Source organism: Hippichthys cyanospilos, chromosome 11, assembly GCF_059441005.1.
Source record: "Hippichthys cyanospilos isolate Australia breed blue-spotted pipefish chromosome 11, RoL_Hcya_1.0, whole genome shotgun sequence".
NCBI classification, from domain to species: Eukaryota; Metazoa; Chordata; class Actinopteri; order Syngnathiformes; family Syngnathidae; genus Hippichthys; species Hippichthys cyanospilos.
The window spans coordinates 21,883,334-21,903,049 of NC_142379.1; the positions used below are offsets into that span (position 1 = coordinate 21,883,334).

At 38.5% G+C, this 19,716-nt stretch overlaps 1 protein-coding gene across 5 annotated transcripts in view; it reads left to right on the plus strand.

Annotated features, from left to right (window-relative positions):
- fli1 (Fli-1 proto-oncogene, ETS transcription factor) overlaps positions 1 to 19,716 on the plus strand; it is a 56,987-nt gene extending 37,271 nt beyond the window's left edge. For 4 of the 5 annotated variants that reach the window (XM_088427725.1, XM_088427726.1, XM_088427727.1 and 1 more), the window contains 4 exons: positions 14,003 to 14,032; positions 14,159 to 14,218; positions 15,021 to 15,068; positions 16,862 to 19,716. In XM_088427725.1, coding sequence (XP_088283851.1) covers positions 14,003 to 14,032; positions 14,159 to 14,218; positions 15,021 to 15,068; positions 16,862 to 17,391 — 668 coding nt within the window. In that variant the 3' untranslated portion in view covers positions 17,392 to 19,716. The remainder of the gene's footprint in view (positions 1 to 14,002; positions 14,033 to 14,158; positions 14,219 to 15,020; positions 15,069 to 16,861) is intronic. The other variant, XM_088427728.1, reaches the window with a different exon arrangement.

The following is a 19,716-nucleotide window of genomic DNA, read 5'->3' on the forward strand; positions in this document are numbered from 1 at the left end:
GCTGCTGTACCACAGAGATGCAGCTGGTTAGGATGGACTCAACAGGACTGCAGGTGGGAGGAGGATTCCAGGGAAGAGGGTTCCAGGCTCAATAAATGCCCGGTGCTAAAAATAATACGTTGTGCCATATTAAGCAGTAAGTGTCCAGTGCAAAGATACCTTGACGGCAGGCGATCAGGGGTGTCCAAGTCTGGTCCTTGAGAGCCCCTATCCAGACTGTTTTCCATGTATCCCTCGTCTGGTAAACCTGATTCAAATAACCATGATTGTCATCAGCTTGTTTATTAGCGGAACAAGGAAGGAGAAGGAGGAAGCTAGAGTCAGACGGACCCATTAACTAAAACTTTATTGGAAAAAAGTGAATTTAGTCAGGATTTAAAGATTTCCACTGAGGTGGCTGGGTGACCATGGGAATGGAAATTGTGTAGAATTTTTACTAAAGGTTAGACCCTGCAATGTATATTTATTAATTGAAAATAAGGTAGAGCACTATCAGTTTCAGACAGCATGGTGGCAGTTTTAACATGTCCTCCGCCTTATAGTGCAGACCTCATGGGTTCACTTCCAGCTCTGGTCTTTCTATGTGGAGCTGTTTGTTTTCTTTTCATGCTCATCAAATAAAGGATAACTGAAATTTTTCAAGCATTTTTTGTCAACTAGCTAAAGATATGAGCGGCAAAACTTGCACTTCATTCAGGCACATTCAGTGTACTCGTTCTCAACTTCAAGGCATGGCACATCTTGGAAACTTTCTTATGAAAAAAAAAGAATACATATTTTTTTAAGAATATGTTCAGCTCAGGCTTGGTTATGTGCTTCTTTTTTGTTGGTGAAACACCAAAGAAGCAGATTAAAGTTTGTTGTTTTTGGCATTTTTCACAACAGCTCCTTCATTGTGCTTACACAAGCAGCTGAGATAATGGATGACAGTAGGTACGTGAAGGCGCGAAATGAACCACATGACATTTCACCCCAATTATTTCTGCAGCTCATGATACCTGTGTACAAGTTATGTGCACACCTGTTTGTTTTTAGAAAAGTCATGACATCCTACATCTCATTCTAATAATCAAATTTGTCCCAGTGTATTATTAAGTTGACCGTGAAAAGGTAATGAAATAGTTGCTGTTGAATTGAGGTATTCAGTATTGCGTAACCTTAGGATCCACAATCACTATCATAAATTTGTCAAACTCGTAGATTTCAAGACAAAATGTTAAAGTGTTGTTGTGAACACATCTTGGATTTCTTATTTAAGTTTTTTTTTTTTTTTTAAGGGTAATTTTGGAATCCATTTATCCATTTTCTATAGCTGCTTATCCTCACTGGGGACTCTGGTTTGCTGATGCCTATCCCAGCCGTCTTGATTCGTAAAGGGGGTTGGAAGGAGGAAGGGGGTCGTTTTGGGGTTGGGGGGGTTGGCAAAAAGTAGCATTTTTAAGATAGTTTGCTTGTTTGTATTTTTGTTGTTTTTTACATACAGTAAGTCATTCATAACGTTTGATCTCTATGTCGTAAAAATGTGAGACAAAATATATTTGCTCTCAGATAAGTCTCTATCAGACAGTTTCAAAGATCAGCACTGCCAGATGTTCATTTTCATATTGTCATTTGAGAGGAGCCTAAACCTTCGCAGAATCCTTGGGGTTGAGTAAGCATGAGCATCCCACTGGAGACAACCCTAATCTGGCCCAGACTCTGTGGTGTAAACTGCAATGTTATGAATAAAAAGGCAGCATATGAAACATGGAATGTAGCTGCAATAAAAGTGTGTGTCTGTCGATGTGTCTGTATGTGCGTGTGTGTTTGTCTGTATGTATGTGTAAGCGTGTGCTTTCTGTGAGTGTGTGCGTGTGCATGTGTGTATTTAAAATTTGTCTGCTTGTAGACTGGTATGCATGTGTATGTGTGGCTTTCTGAATGTCTCATTGTAACATTGCTAAATAGATTGACACCAGCCTCTCCAAAAAGAGTTTCGAGATCCAAAATGTGTCAGCTAAATCTGGAAGCAGAGTTTTGATGCGCAGATGAGCATTTTTATTTCAGCTGTATTCTTACTTAAAAGAATTACCATAATGGGACAAGCTAGTAGAGGGGGACATCAGTTGGCTGTTGGCATCTCTAGTGCCTGTTACAGCTAACAGCGACTTGTGTTAGCCGAAGTTGTTACTGCATTATTTTAAATAAAATAATTAGGCAGACTGAACCAATGTCTGAGTCCATCCTTCTTCAAAAATTTTCCTAAAACTGGAGGAAAATATGGTCTCCACCTGACTACAGTCATAAACTTGGTGAAACACAGATGCTGCTCAAGTTTGCGTTATTTATGATAAAAAGAAAGAAAAAGAATAACAACAGCTTAGAGTGCATTCAACATTACTGGCGAGGCATTCACTGAACGCTCACAATGTGGGGAATCTGAAATACACTTAAATCATTGCGCAACAGATATAGAACTTACAGATATGAACACAAGAAAATATGAAGAGTTTACAGAAGATTAGATTCTTTCTGTTTTGCTACAGTTTTGAAATTGTTGCCAAAGTGTTGGTTCGTCTAACATAGAAAATAACAGAATTTGACTCCAAAATTAAGGGTGTGTCTATACACAGTTGCGTTCTATATTTGGAGAAAAACGATATGTATATATATGTGTAAGTGATCCCTCGTATTTTGTGGTTAATGGGGACCAGAAACCCCCGTGATAAGGGAAAACCGTGAAGTAGCATCACCCTCCCCCCCGAATTAAGAAAAAAAAAAAATCTTTTAATTGTTTTAAATGGGAAAAGTCTTCATACTATAAATATTTAAGACAAATATTACTGCAGTACATATATTTACTTAAATCTTAAATTATTAAGCCTTATACAGTAAATGTACTGGTATTCTGTCTCTTTCTGTGTCTTGGCTGTACATACTAGTCAGGATCACAGTGAGCAGTTCCAAGGATGTCCAACTAATAGCAGGTAACAAGGTGCTTACCAAAACATAATTAAAAAGGTAACACTTTAAATTCCATGTATTAAAGACATGAGGATTCCAAAGCTTTCTTGCGTCTTTCACGATCTCTCAGCCACCAGTCCTTAAAGAACATCCTCCACTATGACCCCCCTCCCGCTCAAAAAAATAGTGTTGTTCTCACCTGATTGGCCAAGCAAACTGTCATGAAGCATTAAGTGATATATCACAATATATGTTCACTTATCTTTGGTTATTCAATTAAAAACAAAACGACACATGAATTACAGATTACTTTTTGTCACCTTATTTTAAAGAGACTTTGAACAGACCTCCATAAAGGCTATATAAAATATGTGCAAACATAGAATTGCCACAAAACACAATAGCAATTGCCTGTCATCACACATTTTGTGGATTACGTGCAACTGCAACTGTTTTACGAGCATTGTCCGTTGTTGCAATGGAATTTGTGTAATGGAAAATGTCCCATTTGTTTAACTACGAACATAATGTGACATTTGGTGATGCAATGGTGGAGGTCCAAAATTCCCTCAACCAAATATTTTCAGAATGAACAATCCTTTAGTGTACTGGCGGACACCAAAACGCACTTGCGTTGCGTTGCAACTGGCAGTTGCATTTCCCTGCCACCGACTTTCATCTGCTCCCTGTGAAAAGGTTTTTTTCTAAAGCTGGTGAAATACTTTCCCAAAAAAGAAACAGTTTAAAGCCAAACACTTTGAAAAAGCTTTGATACTCGTTGAATGATGTTCATATTGTAAATGTAAAGTACGTTTGTGTCATTTTCTTAAACAAATACCCATAGAAATTTTAACACTGTTGACTTCTAGGGTTTCTGAAACACTTGATGCACCATAGCACAAATGAAGCAAACACATAGCTTTGAACCATGTGACAGAATCTTGGGAAAAGTAGTCTTACGAGCCTATGACTGCAGGCAGAGCAAGTCTGGATGACTCTTAATGTTTACAATATAGGACCTGGGCCAGGTAAATGACACAGCCAGCTTCCAATAGCTGCCTTGAGTGAGTAGCAAAGGTTGGATAGTGGTCACTAAATTGACTTCATCAATGTTCACAGCTGTTGAACTGTCAACCAAGTGAGCATTAGCCACCACTGGTCACCAGATTCACTAGCCTATATATTTAACCTCTGGGGCAAATCTTGACCCAGCTTGGGCTTTTAGATGTTTTTGATGTGTGATATCAAAGGAAAAGCATACAAATAAAAAAAAAAAACAAGCAGGTTAAATATAATATAATTAAATATAAAATATTGCATAGATTGTCCAAATATGTCAACTTTCAATATGCCGTCCTGCTGTCCCTTCTAAATGTTTGCAAATGGGAGGTCAAGAGGTCCACCCTGCATATGTCAAATTTACCTCATGTCCGGCTTTTTTACTGCCATTACATTTTGGAAATATTGTCAGTTTTGGACATATTGAAAAAACAATATTTAATCATGCATTTCCTCCATTTTTGCAATTGGCAACTCGACAAAAATGTGCAATAGAATTTGTTTGTGTTGAGACCCCTAGGGGGCGCTAACGGGCAATTTATGCAAGCCTTTCAATTACTCCATTGAGTGGCTTAGGCTGACTCCCATAATGCAAAGTTCTTGCAATGCACTATGGGACTTTTAGTTGACAAAAGGCTTTGACCCAAGAACTAAAAGTTGCAGGACAGCTTTTATTTTGCTGCAGGGAAGTGTGTTATTTTGTGCAACGCATAACATTATATCTGCACCTTCCCATTTGCCAAATCTGCAGCATGGAAAGGCTGTTAACGTTTTTTTTTCTTTACAAAATGGAAATTCTTCAAAAACAAAACAGCTTTGAAATATATATGTAAAAATACATATGGATTTGCATGGATAGGTACGGTGGCCCTGAAGTGAAAATGAAAAATACAAATACCGAAGCAAAATTAAAAAAAGAAAAACACATTTACAAAAGATGAGACAAAACAAAGAAAGAAAAAAAGCAATTCAAAAACAAAACACAAAAAAAGAAATGAAAATACTTTTTACAAAAGTCGAAACGCATGCAATATTTTCACAAACGCACGCAACATTTCGAGAAACACTATTATATAAAGACCAAACCGGAAGTGGTGGGGGCGGGAGGGAATAGTGGACTCACAACTGATTGGACGAGAAGGGGCAACTTGATTGGACGTAAATTGACTTTGTATTTGAACAGGAGGTTGTTTCACGGGACAATATCATTTCCTTAAAAAAAAACAAAAAAACACTGATTCTAACGTGGGCGCTTTCCGTTTTTTAAATAAATTATTTTGTTAAATTTTAAACTTATTGATCAATATTTATCAATATATTGATCAATAGCTCGGCTGTTTGTTGCGTTTGAGACTCCAAAATCACCACTCACATCAGTGACATCATTCCGTGATCGCTACAATCTCTGGTTTTCTAAAAAATTCCTTTGCCAAATTTTAAGGATTTTTTTTATGATTATTGATTAATATTTACCCATATATTGATCAATAGCTCGGCCATTTGTTGGTTTAGAGACTTAAAAAAAGGCAAAGTAATTTATTTGAAAACCAGATTATAGCATGAAGGAAGGGACGTCACTGATTTGTTTGGCGATTTTGGAGTCCCTAACCCAACCAACCGCAGAGCTATTGATCAATATATTGGTAATAATAATATATTATGGTCAATATGCATTTAAAAAAAAATCCTTAAAATTAGGCAAAGGAATTAATTAGAAAACCAGCAGTTGTACCGTAATTGGGAGTACTTCATTAATGGTTGTAGTGATTTAGGAGTGTTTACCCCAATTCAACAACGGGAGCCAGTGATTCATTTTGAAGGTATAAATGATTAACAAGCATTTAAGATAAATCCCCAAAATTTAACAAAATAATTTATTTAAAAAGCCGGAAAGCGCCCGCGTCAGAATCGGTGTTGACACTCTTTTTTTTTTTTTTTTTTTTTAAGGAAATGATTACGTCCCGTGAAACAACCTCCTGTTCAAATACAAAGTCAATTTACGTCCACTCAGGTTGCCACTTCTCGTCCAATCAGTCGTGAGTCCACTATTCCCTCGTGCGTTTGTGAAAATGTTGCGCCCGTTTGTGAAAATGTTGCGTGCGTTTTGACTTTTGTAAAAAGTTTTTTCTTTTCTTTTTTTGCGTTTTGTTTTTAAATTGCGTTTTTCTTTTTGTTGTTTTGTTTTGTCTTTTGAAATGCGTTTTTCTTTCTTTGTTTTGTTTCTCAAAATGTTGTGTGCATTTGTGAAAATGTTGCGTGCGTTTCGACTTTTGTAAAAAGTTTTTTCTTTTCTTTTTTTGCATTTTGTTTTGAATTGCGTTTTTCTTTGTTTTGTTTTGTCTTTTGTAAATGTGTTTTTCTTTTTTTAATTTTGCTTCGGTATTTGTTTTTTTCATTTGCACTTCAGGGCCACCGTAGATAGGGCTGATAGGGCTGATGAACATTTTGATGGGTTGTAAGTAAAAATATATTTATATTTGATTTTATGACCCGTTCAAACTCACCCCAAGTTGCCTGACAATAAGGCCAGTTTAGTGAAAAATCACCAGACATCCAGGGGTTCAACTCTTTTGTCTCTGAGAGGATCTACTTCTCTTCCCTCTCTCTCTCTCTCTCTCTCTCTCTCTCTCTCTCTCTCTCTCTCTCTCTCTCTCTCTCACGCTCTCTCTCTCTCTCCTTCCGTTTTTCCACCTTTCTCACCCTCTTTGTCTAGCACTCAAGCCTTGTTTTGACTGAGTAGTGGCGCAGTCAGATGTCTCCCAGGAGTGTGCACCACACCCCAGACAAGAGTGGAAACTGGCTCAAGACACAGTCAGAGCAATGCTTGGAAAAAAAATTGGGAGGTGGGAGAGAATGGTGGAGGCAATTTGAGGTTGCGCTCTTGGGTCAATGTATGTATGTATGTATGTATGGGTGGATCTGCATTGCACCCAGACCATTTGAATTTTTTTTGTGTATGTTTTACATCTGCTGATTGTTCCTTGTGTTTTCTCCCTTCTTACTATGATCAACTGAAGTAAAACAAGAGTTACAAAAGTGGATTGTGGTCACACATTTTGTGGTGTCCCTACTTCATTTTTAAAGTCGCACTGTTGAGTTGTCTTCTAACCGATATCACTAGAGAATGTTTCTGAAGAAAAAACAATTTTAGAATGGCCTGTCCTCACCAGGACGTTAATTACTATTGTTTTCTTTTCTAAATTCCAAACATTCTGTCCTCTTTTCCGATATTTGTTTCCCATTGACGATTTCTTTCTTCCCGTTGAGCGTCTCTCCAAATAGCTCAAGCAAACTTTTGTGGGTCCCGCTCCAGGTACTGCCGAGTGGATGTGTGCGTTTGTAGTGGTTATAGTGAAGAGGTGGAGGGGGAGAAAACGCCAGTAAAACAAAGAGAGGCTGTCCTCAGGCGAGGTGGGCAGGAAACGCAAGTCTCCCAGGACTTGCTGCTCCTCAGCCTACACCAGATTCAACCTGACAGCCCCCTCAGCCCGCTTGTTCTTTGCCTGCCCACTCCCCACCCTCCGTCCATCCTAATGACTTTATGCCTCTAATTCTTACTCTATCCGTGCTCTTGGTGGAGCTTTAATTACACTCTAAATATCATCCCCTGGAATGGACGCTTTTGTTAAATAATTTAGGGTTTAAAATAGGTGGAAAATAATTGACGAGACTGAAACATACATGTTTCCATTTAGAAGACACTTTGAAACAATATATAACACGAAATATCCGTGAAAAAAAGGTTTTTATATTTGTGAATGAAATTTTCAGATTGAAGTCGCTTTAAAAAGGGTTGCAATTTCTTCTTCGTTACAGTGCCATAGTAGTTGATTATTTAGAGAGGACGTGTGGATTGCTTGTTGAGTTGTCAACATATTGTTATCCACAAGAGGGCAATGTTTCACAGTAGATACGGGTCTTGGAAGCACGACATGATGAAAAAGGGGATCCTGGATGATATCGTTCCTTTATTTGAAGCCAACATGTATGTAATCTGTTCACCAGAGCATAGACTTAAACCATAACATTTTGTATAGTTTAGTTTATTTATTTATTTCAAACAAGTGGGAAAAAATAAACATGAGCACACAAATAATACAATAAAAATAGATACAGTTGCCAAGGAGACACCATCAAAGTTCGTAAAAAACGAATAAAAGGAAACCACAAGTCCTGTCCCCATGTCTGAAAAGGAGTGGGAAGAATGAAGACGTATTTAATCCCACCTCCTTTTAATAACCTCAAAATACCTTTGCCATAAAACATATTACCCTCACTTGTCCCAACCAATGCTCTACTATATTCCACCTTCTGATTTCTGAACAATCGATATACCTATATACCTCCATAGTGCCAAGATGCGCTCAAGTGAAACACACCTACCTCAAATACACCACCAAATATCATAATGTTAAAAATAACCAATTAAAAAAATAAAACAAAATATTATAACAACCCTAACACTAATCCACAGAAAAGTGAGCCAGGATTTACTGTTTGTCAGTTTCATGAAGTGAGGAAGTGAACAAATCACAAATAAAAATGTGAACTGTGGCCATTAATTTGCCTTTCATTTGTGATGAGGGGTATCGCAATGCAAGGTACTCGATGAACTGTAAATGTTGTCCAACAACGTGCCACAGTCGTCACTGGGCATAAAACACAACAACGCTGCCATAATCAGACACCCTAAGATACCGTACACTAAGAGCAGGCAAGCTTTAACAACATTTTACGCTAAATTTTAAATCACAACTTAAAATAAGAACACAGTTGTATAGTTTTTCTATTACTTTATTGTGAATTAAAAAAAATCACAAGAACATATTAGAAATTAAAAAAGCAGTTAATTTTTTCACTGTTCAACACAGTTAATCAACATTGCACCGCCTTCCATGCTGTCTCTGTTTAGGTCAAAGTGAGTATCAAATCACGTCGCGTTCAACATGAGGCTTCAGATGGCCACCTTAGGAGTCTATTGGCTATTGCAACTGTCTATATTGCCCCTTCACATATGTCTTTGCACACAAGCACAGAAGCACACAACTGTTGATTGCCCTGTCCCCTGGCCGCAGGCAGATTTCATACATCCTGGCGAAACAAGTAGCTGAATTCTAATTGGATAAAAAATTCAATCTAAAACTACAGCACTGGAAGGAGCAAAACCAAATATAGATAATATGACATGAAAAGATCAGCATATGTATATGCAGTGATCCCCCTACTTCGCGGTTAATGGGAAGTGTCAACCCCTCGCGAAGTCTGAAACCCGCGAAGTAGGGTATCAGTTCCTAGATTTCTATGTACGCCCCAATATAGCCGCAGTAACCATAAACAATCTTTTTTTTTTGTATTTTTTGCGTATTTTATATCCTTTCTCCTATTATTTAACACAACATTATCCTTATTAACATTATTGTATATTCATTAAATAACTAATATTACTTAGTTTGTTGAGAATTTGTTTTCAGGACTGGTTATCTGCACCAAGACTCCGGTGAAAGAGTACGTAAGTCATCACGTTGAACTTCACATTTATTTTGGCTCATGTAGCCTATGGTGTATCATGTAGTATCTGTTGAATAATAAATCAACAACAATGTTAAAGTCAGTCAAATAACATATAAACACTTGCCGAACTTTAATCTATCAATTTACTGTATTTTTAGCTGAGATTAGCGGGTTAGCAACAACTAACAACAACTACTAACTATAAAGTGCAACCTCTACACAAACAAACACATAAACAGAATAAACACTCATCGCTTACTAAACATAGGCAGTAGCGTACGTTATCAACATAAATGATAATAAACTATAAATATAAGCTTACGTTGTCATTCACTACGTCACCGTAACAAGCCGAATGACGCACAGAGAACTAAAATAGGAAACGGAAATGCAACGCGACCCGACAAATTAAAAGCATGCATTTCAAAATAAGATAAAAAACATCACGAACTCTTAACGCTTGAAGAATTCTTAACATAGTTATTAACTAATATTACTTTGTTATTTGATGAATACATTACTGTATAATGTACTTTTTTGCTTTTTTCAATTTTTTTCCATTTTTGCCCATTTTTAAAATTATTTTTTATTTTGAAATATTTTTAATTTTTCCGGGATAAACCCGCGAAGTACTGATACCGCGATATATGAGACCACGAAGTAGGAGGGATCACTGTATATATATACAAAGTACTTCCGCTGTTCAACATGGAGGTTCAATATAGCACCGCCTTTCTGCAGTGAGCATCTAGTTACGTCACGTTCTACATGAGGTTTCTTGAAGGCGCTTTAATGGGTCGACTGGCTACTGTAGCTGCCTAACAAAAATATAGGCCCGAACACTAAATGTCATCGCACGCTGCACAGCAACCTTCAAGCGAATGCCCAGCGCCTGGCTCCTGCAGACATTAAGTCTGCCATGATGTCTGCCTGGTGACACACGTTAGCTGTTTCTAATTGTTTAAAAACTCTTCACAACTGCAGTACTTAGGAGGAGAGAACTCATATGGATTAAAATATAAGAAGAAAAGAAGAGAATGTTGAGAATAATTTTATTCAGAAAATATATATATATTTAGTAAAAATAAATTTTAAATTAAATTGACTTCTATTATTGTTATTACTGTATATTGTGTATATATATATATATATATATATATATATATATATATATATATATATATATATATATATATATATATATACAGTCAGCCCCCGGTTTACGAACACCCTCTTTTACGAACATTTTGACTTACAAGCGTGGCCCACGGAGTTTTTTGTCCCCAACTTACGTGCAAACCTTTCGTCTTACGAACAATCTGACATGCTGGCCATTGTATTAGTTCAGATATTTTCGCTCTGCTGCGTCAACAGAATCAATTGACGACGTTGACACGGCAACGTTGAACGCTATTGCTCTTACAATGTCACAGTCACTGTCTCAGTCACGGTGTCAGTCACGGAGTCAGTCGGAGATGCCGATATGCTATTGGTTGATTAAGGTCACGGTCGGTCTCACTCACTGAGATGCTATTGGCCGGCGTCACGTCAATCACAGAAATGCCGATATGCTATTGGTCGAACGCTTTTATCTAGCTTGATGGCACCGCTGGTCGGGATGGAAGGAAGGAGAGAAAATGAGTGAAAAACGGAAGGAAGGAATGTTGTGAAGACTTTGCAAACTTTATCTGTTAGACATGGCTTCTAAAATTGCAAGGGGCGGTAAAGGAAGAAGTAAGAGGATGATGACAATAGAAACGAAGCAGGAGATAATAAAAAAAAAATACGAAGGACGCGCACGCTTAGTTAACCTTGCTCGTGAGTATGGTCGTAACTGCTCGGCAATCTTCTAAGGGCAAGACTTTCCTTGCTGGGGGACGGACCTCGATCGACAACAAAATGGAGAGGCTTCTTCTATTATGGATTAAAGTGAAGGAAATCGCCGGTGATATGTTCTAGTTTGAGAAAAGTTCCCGTTTAAGAAAATAAATAAATAAATTCTGTGGGTTGGTCTCTCCCCTCCGCCTCCACCCAACTCAAGTCACGTCGCCCTAAAGGTAAATGTCATTTTTCCTTTGTATATGTTATTTAACTGTACAGTAGATTATGTTACTCATTTTTAATATGTGTATAAAGTCGTGATGTTTTTACCTAAGGTTTTTGCACACGTTGCATGCATTCACTAATTAACATAGGTTTGGATTGCCCGTCATACGAGCAGTTCAAGTTACGAGCGTAGCCGCTGAACGGATTAAGTTCATAACACGGGGGTCCACTGTATATATATATATATATATATATATATATATATATATATATATATATATATATATATATATATATATATATACAGAGAGAGAGAGAGAGGGATAGTGATAGAAAGAGAGAGCGAGTCACGGCCAAAAGTTTTGAGGATAACACTTTTGATTTTCACAAAGTCTGTTGTTTCAGTTTTCCTCATGGGAATTTGCATATACAGTGAACCCTTGTTTATAGCAGTAGATACGTTGTGGAGCCAGGCGATAGCTGATAATCTGCAAAGCAGCGCCCCCACTTTTTACATTAAAAAAAAAAAAGTTTGAATTTCTGAAAAGTTTTCATGCTATACATACTCGTTAAGACAAGTATTACTGCAGTACACATATTTACTTCTATTTTTAAACTTCATACACTGTACAATTAGCGCTACTAATATGACCGCAGCTGCGTGAGACTTCAAAAGAAAGGGCTTCTTTCGTCGGCATTCTGCAATCCAGATTGCTAAAGCAGCTTCTATACGGACGATCGTTTTGATACAAGCCGTAACAACTGGCTTCTGCGAATTGCCAAAGGTGATGGCAGCCGTCGTTTAAAGTTCGCCTCATCCACAGTGTAGCGAACACTCCCAAATGGCGGGCCACAGCCGCGTAACTTTTCCCTTTGAGAAGTATCACCTTCTAGAGCAATTGTCATCATTTTTTGATGGCGTTTAGGGTCAGTACAAGCCTTCGCGGGAGCAGCACACTTGGGAGCTATTGCAAAAGTTCAATACGTAATGAAAAAAAAAAAACATTTAAGTCGTGAATCTGTATAATGGAAAAAAAGTCTGCGATGTGGTGAATCTGCAATAGTGGAACCGCAAAGTAGCGAGGGTTCACTGTACTCCAAAATGGTAGGAGGAGTGATCAGCTCACCTGCATTTAATTGCAAAGTCCGTCTTTGCCTTTAAAATGAAGTTCATCACCAAAAGCACATTTCTACTGCATTTGAGCTGTGCCACTAAAGGACCATTTCAATGACACACACGTGTCACGCACATTAAAACAGGTGTGGGTGCCGATGAGGACAAGGCAGGAGATCATTCTGTCATGATTGAGTGACTGGAAACTTTAAAAAGAAGATGGCAAATGAGACCACTGTTCCTCATCTCTTAGTAATGGTTACTTTCAAGGCAACAGGGAAGTCTATAGCAAGTAAAATTGCACCTCAGACAACCACATATCGAATTATCAAGATTTTCAAGGAGAGAGGTTCAGTTGTTGCCAAACAGGCTCTAGGATGCCCAAGAAAGTCCAGCAAGTGCCAAGACCGTCTCCTGAAGGTGTTTCAATTGTGGGATTGTACCACCACCAGTACAGAGCTTGCGCAGGAATTGCAGCAGGCAGGTGTGAGTGCATCTGCACGCGAAGGCTTTTGGAGAATGGCCTGGTGTCAAGAATGGCAGCAAAGAAGCCATTTCTGATATTCTGCAGATGGTACAAGGACTGGACTGCAGAGGACTGGGGTCAAGTCATTTTCTCTGATGAATCCCCTTTACGATTGATTCAAACTCGGTCCTCAAGGGCCGGATCATCCATTCACAACTTTTTTTTCAAACAATACTATGACCGTAAAAATCCCATTTGGTTAGTATGGTAAGTCAAAAGGTTTGAGGAAACTGATACGTTGTATTCAGACTCAAACAAATATTAAGAGAAAATTATCTCTAAAAATTACTCGAATAATTTATGCTTCAGAAACACAAGTGAATTTACTTGATTACTGAATAACTGTGCCCTGCGACTGGCTGGCAACCAGTTCAGGGTGTCCGCCGCCAACTGCCCGAAGCCAGCTAGGTTAGGTACCAGCAAGCCTGTGACCCTTGTGAGGATAAACGGCTCTAGAAAATGAATGGATGGATGGATTACAGAACAATATTTTTTGGAGCTCCAAGTATGTTTGAGATCCCTGTGATCCTCAATAAAAGAATAAAATTGTCTTAAGCAAAAATTTGCTACAATGAATACTGCTTTCAGTTCCTTTTTTGTTCTACCGTGGATTAGTTTCATATATTCCTTTGCTAGCACAATATTGCTGGGATCTATGCAAAGAAGAAACAAAAGGAGTGTAAAAATACAGAAAAAAAATCAAAGTTCACATAACTTTTCATTATTAATGTGTTTAAGACATGGCCTAAATTGTGTTCTCTTTTTGTTCTTGAACCCTTTGTATGATGCTGTACGGCGGACAGGATGGTCAAACAACATGCACAGTGCCAAAGGTGAGGTTACAAAGCAATACAGGTTCACAGATGTGAAACAATCTCACTAATAGCTGTGACAACTAACTCCAAGGTATGAAGTCAACGTGTCAATATTTTGTTGTCACATTTGCCCTCTATCTGCAGCCTCATCGGTGGTAACTCAGAATGTGAGCAAGACTGCAGAACAGCCCAGAGCACAACCAGGTATCAGCTATCTGATTGGGATGGGGTGGGGGAGTGGAGAATTGAGCATCATCACTTTGGCGTTGACTACCCAAAGGAAAAAAAAAGTAATTTTTAAAAGGCCTCTTCTCATAGACAGCTGGCAAAATAGAATTGTTGGAGGGGATTTATTTTCAGTAAAATCCATCCATTTTCTGTAGCTGCTTATCCTTGCAAGAGTCGCAGGCTTGCTTGAGCCTACCCCAGGTGACTTGGGGCAGTATGTGGGGGACATTATGTATGCCAATTGCAGGGCACACCGGGACGATCAGCCACTCAGAGCACCCAATCACACCTAAGGACAATTGAATGTGTCCCATACACCTGCCATGCATGTTTTGGGGCTGTGGGAGAGCTGTGCTCAGAGAGAAGAGTAAAATATTGCAGTGAAAATCGGATTGAAACATCACTCCTCTTTTCATTTTGTTAAGAGTCTGTCTTCCTCCCACGTATAGTCTAGTTCATTTTTTATAGTCGTTTATCCTCACTAGGGTCACTGGCTTGCTGGCGCCTATACCAGCTGTCTGCAGGCGGTAGGTGGGGGACACCCTGAACACCCCTGTTTGCCAGCCAATAGCAGGACACACAAGGACGAACAACCGTTCACGCACCCAATCACACCTAAGGACAATTTAGAGAGTGCAATACACCTACCATGCATGTTTTTACAATGTGGGAGGAAGAGAACCCACCCACCCTCGTCTTTACGCTGATTAAAATGAATTAGCCTTATGTAGGTGGGAGTCCTTTTCTTGAGCCTAACACCTTTCTGATTTGTTCACAGATCCTTACCAGATACTTGGTCCCACCAGTAGTCGCCTCGCCAATCCTGGTAAGACATTGATTTAGGAGTACAGTCACTCCATCATTATCTAGTTCACAGGTGTCAAACTCAAGACCAAGGGGCCAGATCCGGAAATGCTCATTTGACTTCAAGTTTTTGGCTAAAATACCAAATTTGCAAGTTGTCATATACTTTTAAAAATTTGCGGGAAAGAAAAAAAACAATAAAGATCTCCATTGTAGTTGAAAAATGAGCCTGGCTCTATTTTTATATTTAATTTTCAATGCAAGATCATTAATTTTGCTGCAGTCTTCTCAGTAAAAAAACATTTTGAAAACTGGAAAACTGCATTAGACATTATTTTATATGTGTCATGTCTGTTTGGGTTAGATGTTTTTTGTTGATGTTGTGAGGTTTCGGTTTTTGGTTCACTTCCTTTGGGTTAATGTTATGTTTTCCCTAATGTCGCTCTTGTTAATTTATTTGTTCCAACTGTTGTGCGCGTTTTTCCGCCCCCAATCCCAAGCCAATCCGGTTCCCCAGCCTCATGTTCCCATCCAGCTGTTGTGTGTTTTCGCTAAGTCTGCAAGTATTCAAGCCCCAGTTTTGTTTTAGTTATTTGTTGGGTTATTATCTTACCTCACTGATGTCTTCCCCTCGTAGTCATATGTCGCTGTTCCCTCTCGTTATTTGTATTCACCTCACTTTCCTCCGCATTCCTTATGCTCCCCAGTCATCCCGTCGCTGCCTTTCTACTGTTGCCTGTGAGTTTATTTTAGTCTAAATTCTTGTTTGCTTGTTTGTACAGTTTTGTTTCCAGATTTTGCCTGCCTCCATTCTTTATTAAATCTTCATTTTTTGAGCTCAGTTCCACTCGTTTCCTGCATTTTTGTTTGCCCCCTTTCCTCGCCTCCTGTCACCATGCCCTGTCGTCACAGTCGTAACTATCAAAATTGTATAAAAATCCCATTTGGTCTCATTTTAATGGACTCAATATTGTGAGACATTTTATCTCGCCCCATCAAGACTGTAAAATGTATATAAATCACTAGTTGGTTGATACCAAAATTAGACAAGTTTTTCCAATATAGTAATAACCAAGAAATTAAAATTTAATTTAATTTTAATAGTTTTATTTGAGATTTAGTTTGCTCATTTTGGTTTTGGTCATCTGCCTCCCACTGCATGCACAAACAATATCTTAAGCTAAAATTTTGCACTACATGATATTCTGCACTATATTATTAGCACCATTGTCTCTGTTTGTTGTTTATTGCTATTTATTGCTATTTATTTATTTATTGCTCGATTATGCCTGCTGATCGGGGAAGTGAACAGAATAAGAATTTCAATGCGTGGTACAACTATACATATGAGAATAAATCTCATGAATCTTGAAGTTGGGAGGCATGGGACAGGAGAAAAAATGTACTTTAAGTATTTTTTGTTTTTTAAAAACTATTTTCAAATATTCTTCAAATATTCTCAAACTTATTTTTCAATTTGATCTCGGGGCAAGTCAATTTACTCAGATGCTGTATGTTTCTGTGTTTTGTATTTGGATCATTTAACATTTGATGTGTGGGACTTGAAATGTCCTCCAATTCTGGAATGACCCCAAATATTGCTTGATTCCAAAGATCCAATCCGAGAAAAGTCTAAGTCGAATGCCAAAGAGTCAGAGTGAAGCCCGAGACAACAATAAAACATGTTAAGTCTGGACTTTGCAATACGAATCTGAATTGAGTAATGCAGCCGTGTATTTTCTCAGTAAATGTGTAATAGTTTCTAAGTCAATGCGTCTCTCACTCTACAACGACTTGACGTTTTGTGCTCATCAGGTTCAGGCCAGATACAACTTTGGCAGTTCCTTCTGGAACTCCTGTCGGACAGTGCCAACGCGGGCTGCATCACCTGGGAGGGCACCAACGGGGAGTTCAAGATGACCGACCCGGACGAGGTGGCACGACGCTGGGGAGAGCGCAAGAGCAAACCCAACATGAACTACGACAAACTGAGCCGAGCGCTGCGCTACTACTACGACAAAAACATCATGACCAAGGTGCACGGCAAGCGCTACGCCTATAAGTTTGACTTCCACGGCATCGCCCAGGCGCTGCAGCCGCATCCCACCGAGTCGTCCATGTACAAGTACCCCTCTGACCTAGCCTACGTGCCTTCTTATCACAGCCACCAGCAGAAGGTCAACTTCGTATCCCCTCACCCTCCATCCATGCCGGTTACCTCTTCCAACTTCTTCGGACCAACTGCTCCATACTGGAGTTCACCCACTGCCAATATCTACCCCAACCCAAACGTCCCTCGCCACCCCAACACCCATGTGCCTTCCCATTTGGGCAGTTACTATTAAATACCTCTCACCACCATTTAACCACTCACTTAGCCACCATTAATGATCTGCACTCCTAACGATGTAATACCCTAATAAATGGAATGGAGGGTCAAAAGGAAATCAGAAGAGATTATTTTATATTTGTTAAGAATTTCAAAACAACTGGATGCTATGGTCCAAAATGAAATACTACTTTCTCTTCAGAAGACTTGATGTTTTGAATATGTGCCGTTTTCTTCCACATCCTTCTGAAATGTGCACAAAATTCTTCTCCAAAATCCAGCCAAAGTCTAAAGACAGAAGAGCAACCCTGTCTGCTGCCTCAGCTCAGACACGGCCTTTTATTTACTGCACACTGTCAACAGCCTTCTGAGTGCATTACAGCTTGGAAGCATTTACTTTCCACCATCTACAACCTTGGAATTTGCCGGGAAAGTAAAAGTGCCCCCCCCCCCCCCCCCCCACACACACACACACACACACACACATACACAAACACGCTCAGCGCTGAATGAAAGTTGTCAACTGGAATATGCCATTCACAATTTAATTTATCCTCGAAACTGGAAGGCAAGAGAAGAGTTCAGTAGCAGAGAAGGATGTGTTGTATGTCTACTGAACTGTCAGTTGTACTTAAAATGCTTTGTGTGTCACATGTAGAGTTGATGGCAGTCAATATGTCCAGCTTTGCTGTGCGGAGGGAACCAAGTGAAAGAATAATTAAAGCAATTTTGCAACAGGTAAACCCTGGTCGACACACTCGGCTATTAAAAGTTTACTGCGTTGTCGCTTCAAAGCCATATTTTGTCTCTCGACCATGTCAGTATTAATGTGAAGGTTTGCCGGTTTATATCTAAAAAGAACATGCAAAGTCAAAGATTGTCGGGGGGTTTCATTTTGTAAAATAGAACAAACCAAAATTAATGACCAAAATAATTCATTTGAATGGTTTTGCTCATTCTAAATTACAAAGGGCATCTTTCTTGTTTAATGGTGTCTATAAAGTCTACCAAGACTTTACAATCATAAATGTATCGCAATAAAATGAGTGCAACCTGTTTACTATGCGATGAAATGAACATTCAATTACAACAGTATTAGTATCACCTTTAAACTGCTGTTCTGCTTGGTCTTCATTAGACGCCCTGATGAAAGAGCTGACTATTTTTTGCTTAATGACTCCAACTGTCTCATCTTCTTATGGGACAAGTCAGGATCTTATAGGTCACACTGAGAAGTGGCTTTATCCATTAATTGTGTAAGTCAACATTGTCAAGGTCAATATTACCAGGGCTGGATCCTAGTTTGAGAGTAGCATGTATGCTTGAATGTTAGTTTCTCACTGATCTAAAGGCCAGATAACATGCACATTGACTTCCTTTTCATGTAATGGTATCATATGATCACATTTTCATCTTCAGGTGGACAAGCTGTTTTTGGCAAATGCATTCCATGACCAGTAAGGGAAGGAAACACTTGAAAGTGAATGACTTTATGTATATTGCAAAACAAAACCAATGTAAAATAACACAAGATGAAACAAAGATTTCCTCAGATTCACAAATGCTGTGCGTTTGTTAGACCTATTTTTTATTATTTTATATGCATCAGTTAACTAGGCATTAAAGCAACTTACTGTATAAATTATGCAGAGTTATTTTCATATGTGACAATATTAAAATGAGACAAGATAATTAATACGAGTTGACCTCGGTCAAAAAAATGCAAATCTTTGAATTCAATGTTTGCTCAGTCGTTTTGTCACCATTTGAAGCATTTTTATATTTGTTCATTTGAGCGACGCATTTCTTAGCTTTTTAAAAATGTTCGTATTGTATTATTTTGTATGAGATTGTGTAACGTTCCAAGTGCTTTTGTGTAAACATGCTATTTTAAGCCTTTTCCTAAAACACAAGCGACAGCTTGAAAGACAGGAACCTTTTGACTTACTATGCAACATGTGATTATGATGGTTTTTCAACATTTTTGAATGCAAATAGTCCGGAAATTGGTGGAACCTAGGGTATTGTATGTAAATTCATGCAAATGGCATTAACATCCATCAACTCAAAGCCGAAATAAAATGGGAACTTTTTTCAACCAAAAGGAATATATAGTTCTTCTTTTAAGCAGTTTCTTGTGTGTGTGTGTGTGTGTATATATATATATATATATATATATATATATATATATATATCACACGTACACACACACACAAAGCACCATGATTTTTTATTACGTTATGTTGTCATTATTATTGTCATTACTGCGATCTATGACGTTATACCTTTTTAAAAAGGGCGTTTGTAAAGGGAAATGTGAAAAATAAATGTTTTACACTCT